This window comes from Vidua chalybeata, chromosome 1, assembly GCF_026979565.1.
Source record: "Vidua chalybeata isolate OUT-0048 chromosome 1, bVidCha1 merged haplotype, whole genome shotgun sequence".
Lineage (NCBI taxonomy): Eukaryota > Metazoa > Chordata > Aves > Passeriformes > Viduidae > Vidua > Vidua chalybeata.
The window spans coordinates 17,394,650-17,410,506 of record NC_071530.1 but is presented as its reverse complement, the minus strand read 5'-3'; the positions used below and the strand labels follow the sequence as shown (position 1 = coordinate 17,410,506).

Below are 15,857 nucleotides of genomic sequence, written 5' to 3'. Positions count from 1 at the left end.
GTCTCAAAATTTAACATTCACTATACTTGGATTTAATTATGCCTAAATCTCCATGTGGTCCTGTCTGCACCCAATTATCAGGCAAAAGCAAGATGCTGCCTAGAAATGAGAGCCTAAACTGCCCCCTTCCTGAACACCACAACCTAGAAGAGAATATCACAGCCAAGAGATTTACACTGAGTTCTCCAGCTCTGCACTACATTCTGTCAGGATTCATGATTTTTGTTTCTAATATTGAAAAGACCAACTTTTTGCAGCATGCCAGCAATTCCTGACAAGGTGATACAACAAAGAACAGTAAAAGTAGATCTCTAGTTTGTAAGACATATAACCCTTATATAAAAGGCTTTGTAAGATATAAAAGCCTGTGCTTTTCCAGTGCTCATTACTGCATATGATTTTTGCTTCCTTCCTCCTTTTCCATACTTTTGTAAGCAAAACAACATACTTCGTAATTGAGCATTACATTGCAGGCTACCAGCAAATACAACAACTTCTCTCAAATCTTCAACTGCAAATGAAAAATAAGACATCATGCACACACAAAGAACAGACAAAGTGTGAGCTGCCAGTAATGCATTCACATATGCAAGGAAACAGCACAGATGAAAAGCACAGCTCCTGTAAAAAGAACTTCATTTGTACTTCATTTCCCCTTAAATGTAGCTATAAAGAGAGATGTAGTCTTACAAGAGGGCAATGAAAAGAAAAAAGCAAATAAAGTTGGTGAGTACACAACTCAGCTGATTGTAAACTGAAAAGTCCATCAAGTTGACCTTTCCTGTATCACTTTTGTAAACACATGAAAATTTCCAGCATGAGTAAATGGTAATCAGTCAGTATAAATTCAAAGGCAAGTTTTTGTCTAGGCAGTAGTGTAGTTTTACTAACAGAACAACTAAAATACTGCTTGCAGTGCAATGCCTTCCTTCAATGATGTTATCCAAATGAAAATATAACTTTAGAGTAAGCAAACTGATGTATGAACTTTTGATTCAGAGATTCAGCATCATCAGAAATAAGAAAAATAAATCCCCAAGTACATAGAAGGCTCAAGACAAAAACTCACTGGCTTAAACAAGGATAGTAAGGAATCAGGAGAATCTTAATAATAAGGTCCTTAGTCTAGACAACCAAAGTTAAGAAAAAGTAGCCTGAAGAAGCATTAGCACCTGTAAATCAAATGCAAGACAAAGACAGAAAACCTATTTATTGCAACAAGATTTTTCTGAGCCAGTGTGTTTTTCATAATTCTGTGCAAATCTTTTAATTAATCAGAGACTGCGTACCACTTACAATAACCACGGAGATCACAGTAAAATCTATAAACTGAAATTAATGCCTTGTTTTAACTTTTGTTCAAATGACTGCAAAATAAAGACTATATTCATAGCACATATAACGGAATCATTAATGATCTAACCTTTATACAGCCTGGATCTATGAGCTGAGACTTCAAGTCAATAATGTCTTCGCAGTCTGACAGGAGAAAACAAGTCTCCCATTGCAAAATTACAAGGAAGCTTTCCTGACAATATTTAACAGGTCACAAGTGGCAGAGGGGAATATGTTGCACTAGGAACCATCACATTTACAAAATAATAGAATTCAAACATGCTTTCCCTGATAAAAGGAAATATTTTAAAAAATACTACTACTTTTAAACAGAACAGTAGAATTAAGACTAGGTAACATTTAAAACTGACTTATATCGAGGGGGGGTGATATTCAGCAAAGCTTCTCCTAACTCCCCCATATTTGACACAGAAATCAATTTTATCTAGGAGCCAATTCTAGCTTAATCCCCTAAAAATCTAGTTTGAAATACAGCTGCTACAAGGAACATAACCAGTATTGTATCAAATGCAGTAACTATAACTTAGTTTTTAAACTACTCTCTGCAGACCAGACAGTATTACTGTACTGCTCTATGATTCACCTGGAAAACAAAATGACATGGCATAAATTATGCTACCTAATCTACCAACACACTACAACCTAGCAACAAGGACTTAATTTCTCTTAAGTCGTTAACCTTTTGATATAAAACACAGATTAAAACATCTGAGTCATAAAGACTATGCAAAGAACAACCTTTACATCCTGAATAGGAAAGGAAAAAAGAAAAAAAAATCTCATGCCAAAGTGCTATTGCTGTCAGAGCTCTTTCTATTGATCTGCAGAACATAAATCAGTGAGTGTTGGAACACAGTATAGAACATACTTTCTTACAAAATCTCTCCAACTAGCCATGCTTAAAAACATGCCATTGCACCTCTTCCTAAAGGTGAGAAAAAAAAAATCTGCTGCTCAGGACAGCTGAACTGTGCTTAGAAATCCTCATAAAATTCAATAAAGTCTACAGAGGTTTGTAAAATAACTTCTTGTAGAACATTTTTACTCCCAGCCCTATGCTCAGCAGATAGTGAAAGGATGACTTTCACTTTTACATTTAAGAAACCAGCTTCATGAAACACCTCAGATTAATCAATTAAGACAGGCTCTTATGCACAACTTTCTCTGACTCAAGGAGGAGGAACATTCCGCTTGAGCATGAAGATCTACAAGTATGCTTTAGGGTATTCAAGGCATTTGAGCGCCACTGGTTCAACAATGCTGAGCGGCACTGATTCTTGGGATGCCTTTCAGGCAAAGGGAGGGGAACAGATACAGCACAGCAAATGCTTCCAATTGATTACTCAATCAAAAACCTGTTAATCATTTCCCAAACTACTCAAAAAAGGTTGCTGAAAGCAGAACTTACATTTATTAACTGAGATTACATTTAATTAAATATAAATCACAAACCTGTCAGGACTACATCTAACTGAGGGAGGCCAACTGATGGATCCCTCTAACTGAGGGATCATTCTGCATATTATAATCTACAAACTGAATTTCATACATAGTAAGCATTTCTCCACTAGCAATCCATTCTGGAAAAGGAGCCCAAAGGTCTCAGCCCAGTCCCAACAGAGCTTATTTCACCCACTGTCAAGCTCAAAGCAACTCAACTGAAAAACACCAGCTGAAATGCAGGGATGAGCCTCTGAAAGAATGTGATAAGTAAATTAGTGCTGTTGAGTCATTTAGCAGAGAAAGACTTGGCATTCAACTCTCTAACACAGGAAAAATACATTATTATTTCTCAAAGCACCTCTGGCATTTTGATTAGGCAACTGCAAAATGGTATTTCTTCTTTTGCTTACTTTTCTGTTAAACCATTTGAGTAATACAACCTCAACCCTATCTACATGCCAAGGTAGGGGGAGAAGATGAGAAAATAATTTGGCAATGTTATTGAAAATATGTAACACAGTTTCAGCTTAGTTACAAGCTCTCCAAAACTGTGTTTTCTCATTGCATTATTTGCCATTACTATGACTTTATTCAAGTCCCTCAAATGAAACCTTTTTAAATTTAAATTTTAATCTATGATTAGTCTAGAGGATTTACTATAGTCATTAGATAAGCATAGAGCAATACAATTTTTATCTAGAGCGGTGAATCTATGGACCCTCCCTTAAATCCTTGGAAATTACACTTCATTTTTTTATTCGAAGTCAAAGATGATTTGAACTCAACAGAAACCACTGAGAAACATTATACATGTGACAAGCTGGAAAATGAATCCATTAGACAGTCTGGATGTACTATAAGGGTGTTCCCTTATAGGAATCATTAGGCTCTGGTCTCAGTGGAAAACTGAATGAGCCCTCTTTTAGCATTCTCAGCATTTAGGTGTTAAAAAATTAACTTGGATCCAAAATCCACAAGACAGGACAATTTACTGCCCCGCTATCCTGAAGCATTATTCTTACACACCTCTTGTCTTTTACTCCTAATTCTCTAACATATACCTTGGACCCTAACACCCCAGGCATCTATGACCCTTCCACATGCTTTCACGTTCATCCTCTTGTTCTGATCTACCTTGTTCCCATCATCACAGGCACAACATATTTATTTCATAACAGACTGAGCCAATAGACCATGATGTTAAAAAACATGGGATTAAATTAAATCCTGGGAGAACATAAACACATTACAGAAATCAACAGTCTGTTAAAAGAAATGAAATATTAAAAACTCCAGGCGTTATGTAAGCAGCAGTAATGCAGGAAAAAAACCTTTTCCTGCATTTTTCCCACCCTTCTCTCAAAGGCTCTACCCTACCTAAGCAGACTTGCACAGAGCTGAAGGAGGCCAGGTAATAAATTAAAACTATTTAGCGTAAACAATTGAAGGGTAGAAACTTTTTTACATATTTAGCCACATTAAAAAAAAAAAAAAAAAAAAAAAGCCTGGTGATAAAGTTTAATGTTCTAGACTTCTCAGTGAAAACATGTCTAAGGTCTCATTAACAAGCACTCACCAAGTCTCTACAGAGAAATACACTGAATGATATACCTAAGTTGACTTTCATTTTTATGGGAAAATGAGCTCCTAGTTGCTACAGGTACATAGAAATACAGATAAAAGTACAAAAAGCAAGAACATCATACTATTAAAAAAATATACTGGATTATAATGGTATTATAATGATATTATAATTATTATAATGATATTGGATTCCCAGGTACTGTGTTAGACACAAAATAGCTTAGTTCTAATGAAAGATAAAATTTCTTTCAGTCTATTTCTTTATGTTTATCACTGTTCACTTTAATCACAATCACCAAGCCAAAAATTTTTGAAGGAAAACAAGTTTTAGGATAATTTACAAGAAACTACTTTCATATGTACAAAACCTGTGTTTTGGCATTTACAGTTTAAGTAATGTTTGAAGGACAACAAGATACAGAATCATATTAAATCACAATCAAATCAAACAGCATGAACTTTTTTCCTCCAGCTCCACTCATTAGATCTTGACAGACCTAATGAAGTGCAAGTTTTTAATAAGAATGCTAGGTTTTTAATAGGTATAGGTATTTTTCAGTCTGGCTCCAAATATTCCTAATATGCTCTCCTGGAAGACTTCTATCTCTGAGATACCACTTAAATAAATAACTGACTATTGAAACAGGGTAACTCCAGAAAATAGGAAGAATGGTAAACTGAGAGCAAGACACCCTCAAAACACACAAAATAAATACTCCAGGTTATTTCTGGGAGTAACAACTCCAAGAAATATGTAATACAGGCTGGTCAGTATAACAGAGATTATCTGGAAAGCAGTAGAAGCTGATAAAAGTTTCCAATCAGTGACCAATGAATCCACTGTGGAAAATCTCTATCTTCTGATAAAATGCACCTGGTTAGAAAAGCCTTTCAATGACTTGGCTTAAGATCAACAACCTGGAGCAGTGAAAGTAGGAAAAGAACTGATAATCTTAAAATAATAACTACAAAACATTTATGTTAAATCTGTTGTGATGCCCTACCAGCAGATAACAGGGTGCTACAGTCTCCCACAAGAAGCAGCACGTGCTTCCTCCACCTCTTGTCTGAAGAAAGCCTTGGGTACTTCTTCCATGAGAGGGCAGCAGCAGACACCCACCAAAACACTGCCCACAAATCCTGGCCACAGGCTCTAAGCCAGCTCCTCATCCATCCCAAGCCAGAGCTCCATTCATCCCTGCTGTTCTCACAACTGGACCACAAAGGCAACTCAACCCCTATGGTCTCCCAACCTGTTCTCTACTCCCACTGCAGCACCCTGGCCCTCTGCTGTGGGATATGCCACCACCCCTGTGTGAGTGTGCAGGGGCTTCAGCGAGCTCCTGAAAACGGCACGAGAGCTCCCTGCTACTGTCCTGTAGGCTCTCTCTTGTTCATGTGCATACAGTTGAGGTGGTCCCTTTCAGTTCCTGCTATTGAGCATGAAGTGTCTCCTGGTCACAGCATCCTAACTCCTTTGCCTGACAACCCAATCTTGCTTTTAGGCCATCATCTCCCTCTGGTGTCATTCCTAGTTAAGAGCTCTCCTGGACAAATTGGCATTACCTTCCATTATAAATGCTTTGAAACTTTACTGCTTACCAAAAGGAAGATTAATGCAAGCCAGGAGGTCGATCTAGCTATATACTAAAATTCTGTACCAGAACCTAAAAAATATATTTCTTTCAGTGTTTGAATACATCAAACAGGGTACATGCTTTTATCTTCTGCCCTCTAGACTTAATTAGGTGCTTTGATCCTTTGGAAAAATATTCAAGTGGTCTCAATGAAAGGCAATAGCAATAAAGATGCTTTTATCCATACTCACCTAATCAAATATATAAATGCTGAATTTGATAAGAAACCCTCATTTTTAACAGGTAAGCTTAATCTATGACAAGGGCAAAGCATAAAGGGCAGGTAATTATAAATTTTCACTGAAAATTAACACCAAGACATTTCTGCACTGGCACACACTGCTTCACAAAAACAAATGCTTGGATCCCCTTAGCTTAGTCTTTCAGAGAGGAAAGATCAAGCGAATTAAGTTAATTACTGCGTACAAACTTCAAAAGAAAAGTGTTTCTCAATTTCAGTGTTTTCAGTTAATTTCGGCAGGGCTTCACAGAGGCCGGTTTTCCCAATTGGACTGCAATGCACGGGCCCGCCACCAGGGGGCTCCAGCGTCCGGCCCCGAACGCGCGTTGCCACCGGAGCGGCTCCGTGCCGTGCTCCGCCGCGGAGCGCTCCAGCAATCCCGGGATAACCCCGCACGGAACTTCTGCCCCACCTGCTGCTGCTGAGCAAACATCACTCCTGCGAACATGCGAAATGACACGTGCGTTTTTCCTCATTTTCTCCGCACAAGCTGCCTACTCCCCTTATTTGGGAAAAGGCAACCTGCAGCAATGTAAATAAAGAGTTTCATCCACCCTATACACCCAAAGATCATGGCAAATGCTGGAGAAAAGTGTCTAACACACTTCGTCCCATTTTGCTGTTTTTAAAGGTTTAATACACAAAATTGGCAAGGTAATTTTTACTGACATCTACATCCTCTGCCTCATAGTCGTTTCTTCTCTTTCCAGGGGGAGAAGTCCAACCTTCTCTCCTTCATGAGAATGCTGTTAACTTTCAGGGCATTTGTGGCCTCTGATCTGTATTTCAAGGCATACAACATACCATGGTGCTATAAATAAGCATTAGTTGAGCTATGATTCATGGGTTTAGGAGCTACACAAAAAATTCCAGAAAGTAATCTTGTTTCCACCTTTACAGGTCTCATGGTGAACCAAGTATTTGTTCACTGCTGTTTCCCTACTGAAAAATAGCTCTCAGATAACATTTTAGATGAACAGACATACATTACATCTTTAGCTGCCTGAGCTCTCCCTGTAAGAACACGAACACCACTGAACTTTTTTCTCTAGACCACAAGTGGTGTCTTCCACACTGGTTTGGCACAAAAAATCAATTCCCTTCTCTTCCTAAAGGAATCTGCCTTTTCCTAAGTCAAAACAGACAATGGATGCTTCAAGTTTGGGGAATGATAACAAGTAGGAAGAGATTAACTTCTCACTGTTTAACATGAAGGTGGTTAAGGATGGAGGTGAGGAGGATGAAATGGATGAATCCATCTGATTCCAAGAGAAAACTAAGAAAGCTCAAATAAATTCGTACTTCCCAGAATGCTTCTAATATATCACAGCTACACAGAGTAAACAGAAACAGGAATTCAGACATACTCTTTGTCTTCCAACTAAAGGATGTACTTAAAGATACACTGAGAGCAGGTCCCATGCTTTGCTACAAATGAGAACCCACCACCAGAAGCAGCACTCAGCCCATGCTGTCCCCCAGGAAGCTGCACTGCCATGGCAGGCAGGCAGAGCACTGGGGGAACCCTGCAAGGGGCACTCAATGCACATAATCCCAGTACCCCCCTGTACCTCACCATCATGACAGACTGGGGAAACAGAAAGTGGGAATGGGTTCCCAAGCTGGAAACCATCTTTCTTAAATCAACATGTTTTTCACTCTTTTAAAGGAACAGTAAGATATCAGCAAAAAGGAAGCATGGATGCCAAAGAGAAACTTCAATTAACTGGGATGGAGATTTACCATAAATCTATAAAAAATAAGTTTGTGAGTGAATTAAGAAAGAAAGCAGACAAAAGCAATGTGAGAGGGAGAAGATTATGAAAATGCAGGAGAACTGACTGGCACAAGCTAGAATTAAGTCACTGATCAATGAGCTTGATGCTCACACTGAAGTGATTTTAAATTTCCAGCTCTTAGGTAGCAATTCAGGTCTATTACACAGCTGAAGCATTCAATATACTGGATCTATAAGAGAGTAAAAACAAGACATACCTTGTCTATTCCCATTCTCTTCATCCTAAAGAGGAAGAAAGAGTGCATATTAAAAATTCAATAAATAGAAAAAAATGCATAGGCAGCTCTAAGACACAAAGACTTGAAGTGAACTGGTAAAGGTTAAGTCTGTATTTTGGTACCTCCTACTTTCTCCACAACTATTCAACTTACAGAATTGTGACTTTTATTCTGAGAATGCAGAGTAATAGCTATTTTAAAAGCAACAGCTAACCACAATCCTATGAAACATTCCCACAGAAACAACATGAATGTGATTATGTGAAAACAAATGTACTGACCCCCATTAAATACTACCATGAAGCCTCATACCGCACTGTGTGTTGTTGCAAGCATGTTTCACCCTGAAAGCCAGACAGGAAAGGTTACACTTTAATCACCTAACCATTCAAAGCTACGTATGCAAGAGATACAAAATATTTCGTAAGCAAGGTCTGAATATGCTTCCTGAAATTTGAACCAAGCTTCTTTTGCCTTCAGTACTACTACTACTGGGGGAAAATAGGTACCCCAAACACTGTTTAGTAACAACCTTGAAGAATCTCCTTCTGCTCACTGATCCCAAAAATCACACAACTGGAAAGTACTCGGGGAAAATGGCATGCGTCAACTAAAAAACAAATAAATAAATATCCCTTATGTTACTTTCTTGTCAACATTTTGGTGTGAAGATCCCGGTTAACCTTGTCTACAAAGCTGTACCATTTAAGAAGCAAAATTATCTAACTAGAAAAATACCTGCTTGCTTTCTAAACTTCAGAGAATAATACTTAAATACAATTTCTGAGACTAATAGGTAGTATTTAAAAAATATTTCTAACTACTCATGTCAGCTAATGAGAACAGCATTGTCCTGAAGGAAGGAGCAAGGAAATGACCACAGAAATAATTTTCACCTGGATATTTCCTCCTACTTTCCGATGGACTAAGTCAAAATTTCTAGTTATTTCGTATTTAAAGCAAAATCACTGTTTTTCAAATTATATAAGCTCAAAGCAACTACACACTGACCTGAGCAATCCATTCAAGAGAGAAAGACTTGAAGAGAGGAAGTAAGACCCAGATATGAACACTGTTTAATGGTGAGGATGAAACAAGTCTGTCCTAGCAGAAATAGATTTCTTACAAGGCATACGGAAGTTCTGCTAGAGCTTTCAAAGACATTACAGAAAGATAACTTTAAGGAACAAAAAGGAATAAAAGAATTCCCTCAAACCCAAAATACAGAGTTAACAAAAATCTAGCATATATTCTACTTTTTAAAAGTCATTATAATTGTCACTGCTGCCCAAAGAGTGCATCTCTAAGTTGGACAGTCCTGTCTGCCCTATACTTTGGTAAAAGTGGCACACTAGAAGGTAAGTACAATGACTGCTTACTCTTGGAGCTCTGTTACAGTCAGCTGGTTTTGAACTACAATCAGCAGCCCAGAATTAGACACAGGTAACTTTTGCACATTTTGAGTTGTGGCCCTATCTGTCAAGTGAAAAAACATCTTTAGGACATGAAATATTAGAATTCATAACCTGAAAAACCTGGGTTACATGTATGGGAGGCTAATTGGTTTGAGGCTATATAACAAACATTTTTGAAGAAAAAAATTAACTAATGTAGAAATGCCATAATTTATGAAATACTGCAGTGGGTTTTTGTCAGTTTTGTCACTGGTCATGCAAAGTTCTGTTACCAAAGACAGTTGCAAAATATTAGTTTTTCATGGTAACAAGCCAGAGATCAGGCTTTGAAAAATGGAATGAATGCTTTATAACACAAGTGTTTTGAAACCAGTTTTCCCTCCTACATCCAGCCCTTACACATGGCAAGATGTCAGTATATGCTGCATCCATACCGGAAGAGAGGAATTTATCACTTACTTGCTTCTCAGACAAATGAACTTGGGAGAACAAACATCATATGCAGAAACTGTGTGTTTCTAACAAATCCTAATGAACACCTGATGTTAAAGGCATTATGCAACATTTGCTTTCTGCATTGCTAGCTTAAGAAATCCTCCACACATTCCGTAATCACTTTCTTAAGGGAAAGGAGGCATGGGAAGCAATCTCAATACATAAATCAGTTATTCCTGAACGTGCAGCTTTTCCCAGTTTGGTGTGTCCCCACAGAAGCACAGTCAAGTACTTCTGCCAAAACAAAACGTGTCAAACCACATGCTCAATTTCCAAGGTCATTTTACACAGAGGGATGTCCCTCCCAAGAGACTGACCAGGCAACAGGTTTTTTTCCATAACCTATCACAATGTTAATAAGTTAGTTAATTAAGGCCAATCAGCGTGAGAAAGAGACCCTTGATTTGTACTTAAATAGCTGTTTTATGCAGGAACTATGAAAAGACAGTAGAACTTAGCAAAATACTCTGAATTTGACCTAGACCCACACTACTACATACATATGGAGTGATAAAAGAATTAGATATAAAAATGTTATATATATATATAATAAAGATATAAATAATCAAAATGCAACATACTAGCATTCCATTATAAAATATGCAGAGACACTTCCCTGAATTGGTCATAACCAGTCATTTTCACATAGGGAAAGAGTGTCACAAATAAAAAAATCACCTGAAGTCCTGAAGTACTATTAGGAGTTTATATATCAAGACAAGAGTGTTTTGGGACTCAGAGCAGTCAGCCACGTCTTGGAGGCAGATCTGCCTATATCTCCTTCCTTGCAGCAAATTCTTCAGACAATAAATAAAAAGGCTTTACAAATGAACAAAGGTTTTATTAGACTAACAACTAGAACACTGAACTTCTCAAAAATTAAAAGCTCATCACCTCAAACACATCTAACCAGAGAACAGATTATACATTTTATAAAGTAATACCCCCTCTTCTCCACTCAAACACATCCTCTGGCATGCAGTTCTATGCTTCCAAGAAAATTCACCTCAGTGGCTTTCCAAGCAGCAGCATCCTCCAGCATACAGAAAGCTTATCTTCCAATTCCCATGGAATATGTGGAATATGTAGCTGTGGAGTGATCTTTACCACACCCTGCAGGCTAAGAATATTATGCTCTATGTTCTAGAGATGCTACTGTTCCCCCTTGTGAAGAATCTTGTCCTCCTCTTCCCACAGGATTCCACCTGACTCACTAACAGCTTTTTCAAACATGCAAAACACAAGCAACAGGAGCAGAACTTTGAATGGAGACATTTTCACCAGTATTTCTGAATGGGAACCTACAGTAGGTATTAAAAAAATTCAAAAACATATATATCCACAATAATGTGGAAAGATTGTTCAAAAGCACTTTTAGATATTTTTCTTTCTTTTCACTACCTCTACTAGATTATGCTGATTTGTAGTAAAATTTAAGAGATCGTAGGGCAAGCTTACCTTGAGGGGATGGAGGGGAAGGGGCAGGGAGGAATTGACAAACACTAAAATTAAAGGAGGTAGAATGCTTTTTACCCTCAGGTAAACAATACAGATTTCTGCACTGATCTAGAAGGAAAGCACCAGCATCCTACTGACACATGTGATAACAAAGGGGCTGTGGCTCTGAGAAACAGGTCAAGGATTGAGTGACTCCAGCTGTTATGTTAAGGGCATCATCAACATCCAGCTGTAATCTGTGTCTTATATCAGCAGTGGCTGCATCCTCAGGTGTGAAGGAGGGACAAGGCTACTACAAGATTAAAACAGAAAACCAAATCATATTCATTGTTATTATACTCCCTTTGAGGAGTGCAAAATGAAACATCTGTGCCTTCTGAGGCACTTACAATTTTGAGAGGACTGATACTTGAGCTTACAATCAATGAGAGAGATTGTAATTAGCTGGTAACCTTATCTGATCAAAGATCCTACTGAACAGCTGAGAAATCAGATTTGCCTCATATTAGGATCAGGCTGACAATAGGTGAATTTCATTCTTTCGTACCATACCTCAGGTACATCGATTTCTACAAAAGCCACCTTATGAATACTCGTAAGTAGTAAAATCTGGTCTTTTTTTTCCTTCACCTCAAGGACATGAAGAGAACAGAATATAACCATTCAGGTTAATATAACCATTCAGGACAAGAGCTCTGTCCAAATGAACCTCACCATCTTTATATCTAATTGAATCCATGAATGAAGGTGTTACAGTATCCAATCACCTCATTATTTCCTTTTCAAAATCAGACAGAAATAGGAATGAATGAACCAGATTCTAACATGTCAGAGACGAAACAGAAAAAAATTAAGAAGGCATGAAGATCTCTCTTGCAGAAAAAGAGGGAGTTAAGAGCTTCAAAACGAGTCTTGAGATTCACAGGTGTTGGGCTCACTATGAACTTCTTGCTTGGGTCTCAAACCATCGGATATAAGCAGGAGAGGAAGGACTGGTATTTTGTTTTTATAATGCCCTTCCCTTGTGCCTGCCTCCTTTTGCATGTGAAAAACGTATTGACTCCCTCAGAGACATCTAGCAATGGCTTTTTTCCAGAACATACCCAGTCACTTCTTAGTTAAGGAGACTACTCTTGCTTATGCTGTTTATTTTCACCCTCAGCCCAAATGTCATTTGGTCTGCTTAAGGCTAAGGCTTCCCCACCCTCCTTCCTCTGTTTCACACTGAATTCAAACAGAGACTGCTATTACCTGTGCTCAACAACCGAAATGTTGGGATCACCTGATACTACCTTTTAATAGCTTCACTTCCATGTAACTTCAGTCACTCCTTGTCAAGGAAAAAATTTGGGCACTCAAGTGAAGGCTGAATAGCTGCAATAAACTGGAAAAATGTGCCAACTTTCTTCTGCAAAGCTTTTTCTACTTCAAAAGAAACCTTACAGCCACCAAGGGCAGGCAAAGACAGACAACTTTACTGAAAGATACCTGCAGAAATACACGAGTCAATTCACTTCATCCTCTTTCCAGAAAGCTTCAATATCTATTCCCCAGCTTGGAAAGAATTATTCTTCTGCCTAACTGGAAAAGCAAAACTGAGCATGGCTCAGTGTAGCCTGGCTTATGAAAACTATTACACTTCATGCCTTTAAAATGAGCAAATGTTATTTGAACTCACTAGGAAACACCCTCTCTCAATTTTCAAATTCTTCTCATTATTAAATGAACTTTTTCTCAACACCGCATATTACAGCAACTTTCAAAAGCTTCAGTCACAAAAGAGAACATGTACACGCTTTGAGCAAGGAAGACCAATTAGCTACTTAACATTCAGATATTCTGTTCTAAATTAAAAAAAAACATAAAATACTTGAAGAAAAATACTACTTTTAATGTAGGCCTGTATATATCTTGTTTATATTCATCTCAACTGCAGATCCTCTTTTCAGCAGAAAGAATGTAACACCAAAACACAATTTGTCTTTCTAATGTACACTGAGTTTAGGATACTCAGAAACCAAGGCAAATATTCTTCTTCATCTCCTAATGTGATGGTGTGACAAAGTTCAGGTGGGGAGGGGAACAACAACAGTGAAACCCAAACATCATACCCTTCAAGTCTACACTTCAGAAGACATACAGACTAATTAATGACACTAGCTTTGGGTCATTAATTACTTACCTGTTCTGCAGTGATCACTGTTCTTATCCATGAAACAATTATTTTTAACTGACTGACAAACTCAGTCAATTTCATTTTACTGGAACAGATCAGCAAACAGCTATTAAACAATGCCATGACCCCACCCACCTTACAAGGGATCTTTCACCTGTGTAAGAAGATCTATAAACACATTTACTTTCAAGTAAGTGGGACTTATGACCCTAAAAAAGTACAAGGCTTTATATAAAGTGCTTCATTATTAATTCCACTTACTTTAAAAGAAAACTGAACTGCAGATTCTGGAGGGTAAACTATGAAGTGTCTTAAGGTGAAGCCAAAACCCTGAGATGTCCTCCTTAGCACAACAGTTTTAGGACCAGGCCAAGAGAAAGTTTCTTCCTCCTCCGATGGTGATATAGCTTCACTCTGCTCTTTTCCATCTTTATTTTTTGATGCCTAAAAGAGAAAAAGATATGCAGAGGAGTTTTAATTTGGATCACTGAAAAATAGAAAGAAAACCCAGACACGCCTGTACACTTGAAAATAGAATTTCTCCCCCCATAACCAAAATAACTTGATGATCACTAGCATTTTCAAATGTGTATGCTAAAGCAGCACCCCTTACACCATTGCATCTCTGGTCATACTGCACATAGAATAACACTTAAATTTTAAATGAGGTTAGATATTTAAAAAATCAGCATTCAACAATGAAAGACTTGACGGAACCACAAGAAATGCATACAGCTTGCATGTTTAATTTGCCTTCTATTTAGAGATAAATTTATGACTTCCGGGACCCCATTTCTGGCTGTACATATCTCACATACACAAGTACAAAACAAAGTTCTTCCCACACAATTCAGGGATGATTTTCTTGACTAGTACCTCCTCACTTAATACAAGTAAAACAGAACATGCGATTGGTTAGACTTCTCCAGTAAGACATTTTCCTCTAGTCATAGCTACGACTTCACCTTTGCTTTTTCCACCCCTAGCTATTGTCTCTCTCAACATTTCAGTATGCAAATTCTAAACACAAAAGTAAAAATGTCCTTCCCTTTTACAGTCCTACTTCAATCCTTCCTCTCATACAAAAATAAGCAATCTTGGGTGGGTTTTTTTCTCATTGGTAATTTTATATATCTATGACTCAAGCAATATATTAAAATATTTACCTTCTCAGCCTTATAGAAAATCTTCCATTTCAGCTTTCAAAGTGAGTGCCATACCAGCACTCAAAGGCAGGAGACACAAAGAGAGCATGCAAAATTCTATGACCCTCCTCTAAAGATTCTAGTTCAACGATGCGTGAAACAAATTTAGATACCAGAGCCTATAGCCTATTCAAAGGGTATTCAAACAGAAATAATAGTCTTCTTGTCCTCCAGTAGCTCTGCTGCTGTGGCTCAGCAACTGGCTGATCAGTGCCAGAATTCACTGGTTGGTTCCTCTCTGTCCTGCTCCAAAATAATCTCTTTTGCTTCAGTCTTAAGAGCTGGAATCTCGAACTACGGTGCTAGTTGGCAAGGTGGACTCAGCCAACTCCAACCAACATCTACAGAGAAGACAGAGCATTTCCACTCTAACCACAAGGAGAGCAACACATATTACTACAAGGAAAATGTTGCAGCTCCTTGGTGAGAGTTAATCCACCAGAACAACATTTTACATTCAGATATGTAAAAGACAACACATTTGTCCACAGATGCTACCGTTTGTCTGCAGAAACCCACATCTTGCTTTTGTCCAACAGGAAGAACTAGCAAATACTAGCAAGTGCTCCAAAGACCAGCCTCCCTACCTCCAACAACCCTGTTTTCAGCAAGAAAAAATCATACAAATGGACACTACAGCCAAGCCAAGAAATAGAGCTGCTTCAGGAACAAGAAAGTATGGAGAAACTAGAGCAGCCTGACAGCCTACTCTTCCAAACAGCCTGGAAGAATTAATGCAGATTTTGGAAAGAACAGTTATAAATATCAAGGACCCCATCTCAGACTAGTCTGTCCTCATCTATCATCTTCATTCATGTTTTAATGTGTTAG

General features: G+C 38.0%; 1 protein-coding gene across 4 annotated transcripts in view; it reads right to left on the bottom strand.

Annotated features, from left to right (window-relative positions):
- ARHGAP21 (Rho GTPase activating protein 21) overlaps positions 1-15,857 on the bottom strand; it is a 114,491-nt gene that overhangs the window by 53,790 nt on the left and 44,844 nt on the right. For all 4 annotated transcript variants that reach the window (XM_053942927.1, XM_053942898.1, XM_053942917.1 and 1 more), the window contains 2 exons: positions 14,083-14,265; positions 8,257-8,281 (listed from right to left, as the gene is read on the bottom strand). In XM_053942927.1, the coding sequence (XP_053798902.1) occupies positions 8,257-8,281; positions 14,083-14,265 (208 nt within the window). The remainder of the gene's footprint in view (positions 1-8,256; positions 8,282-14,082; positions 14,266-15,857) is intronic.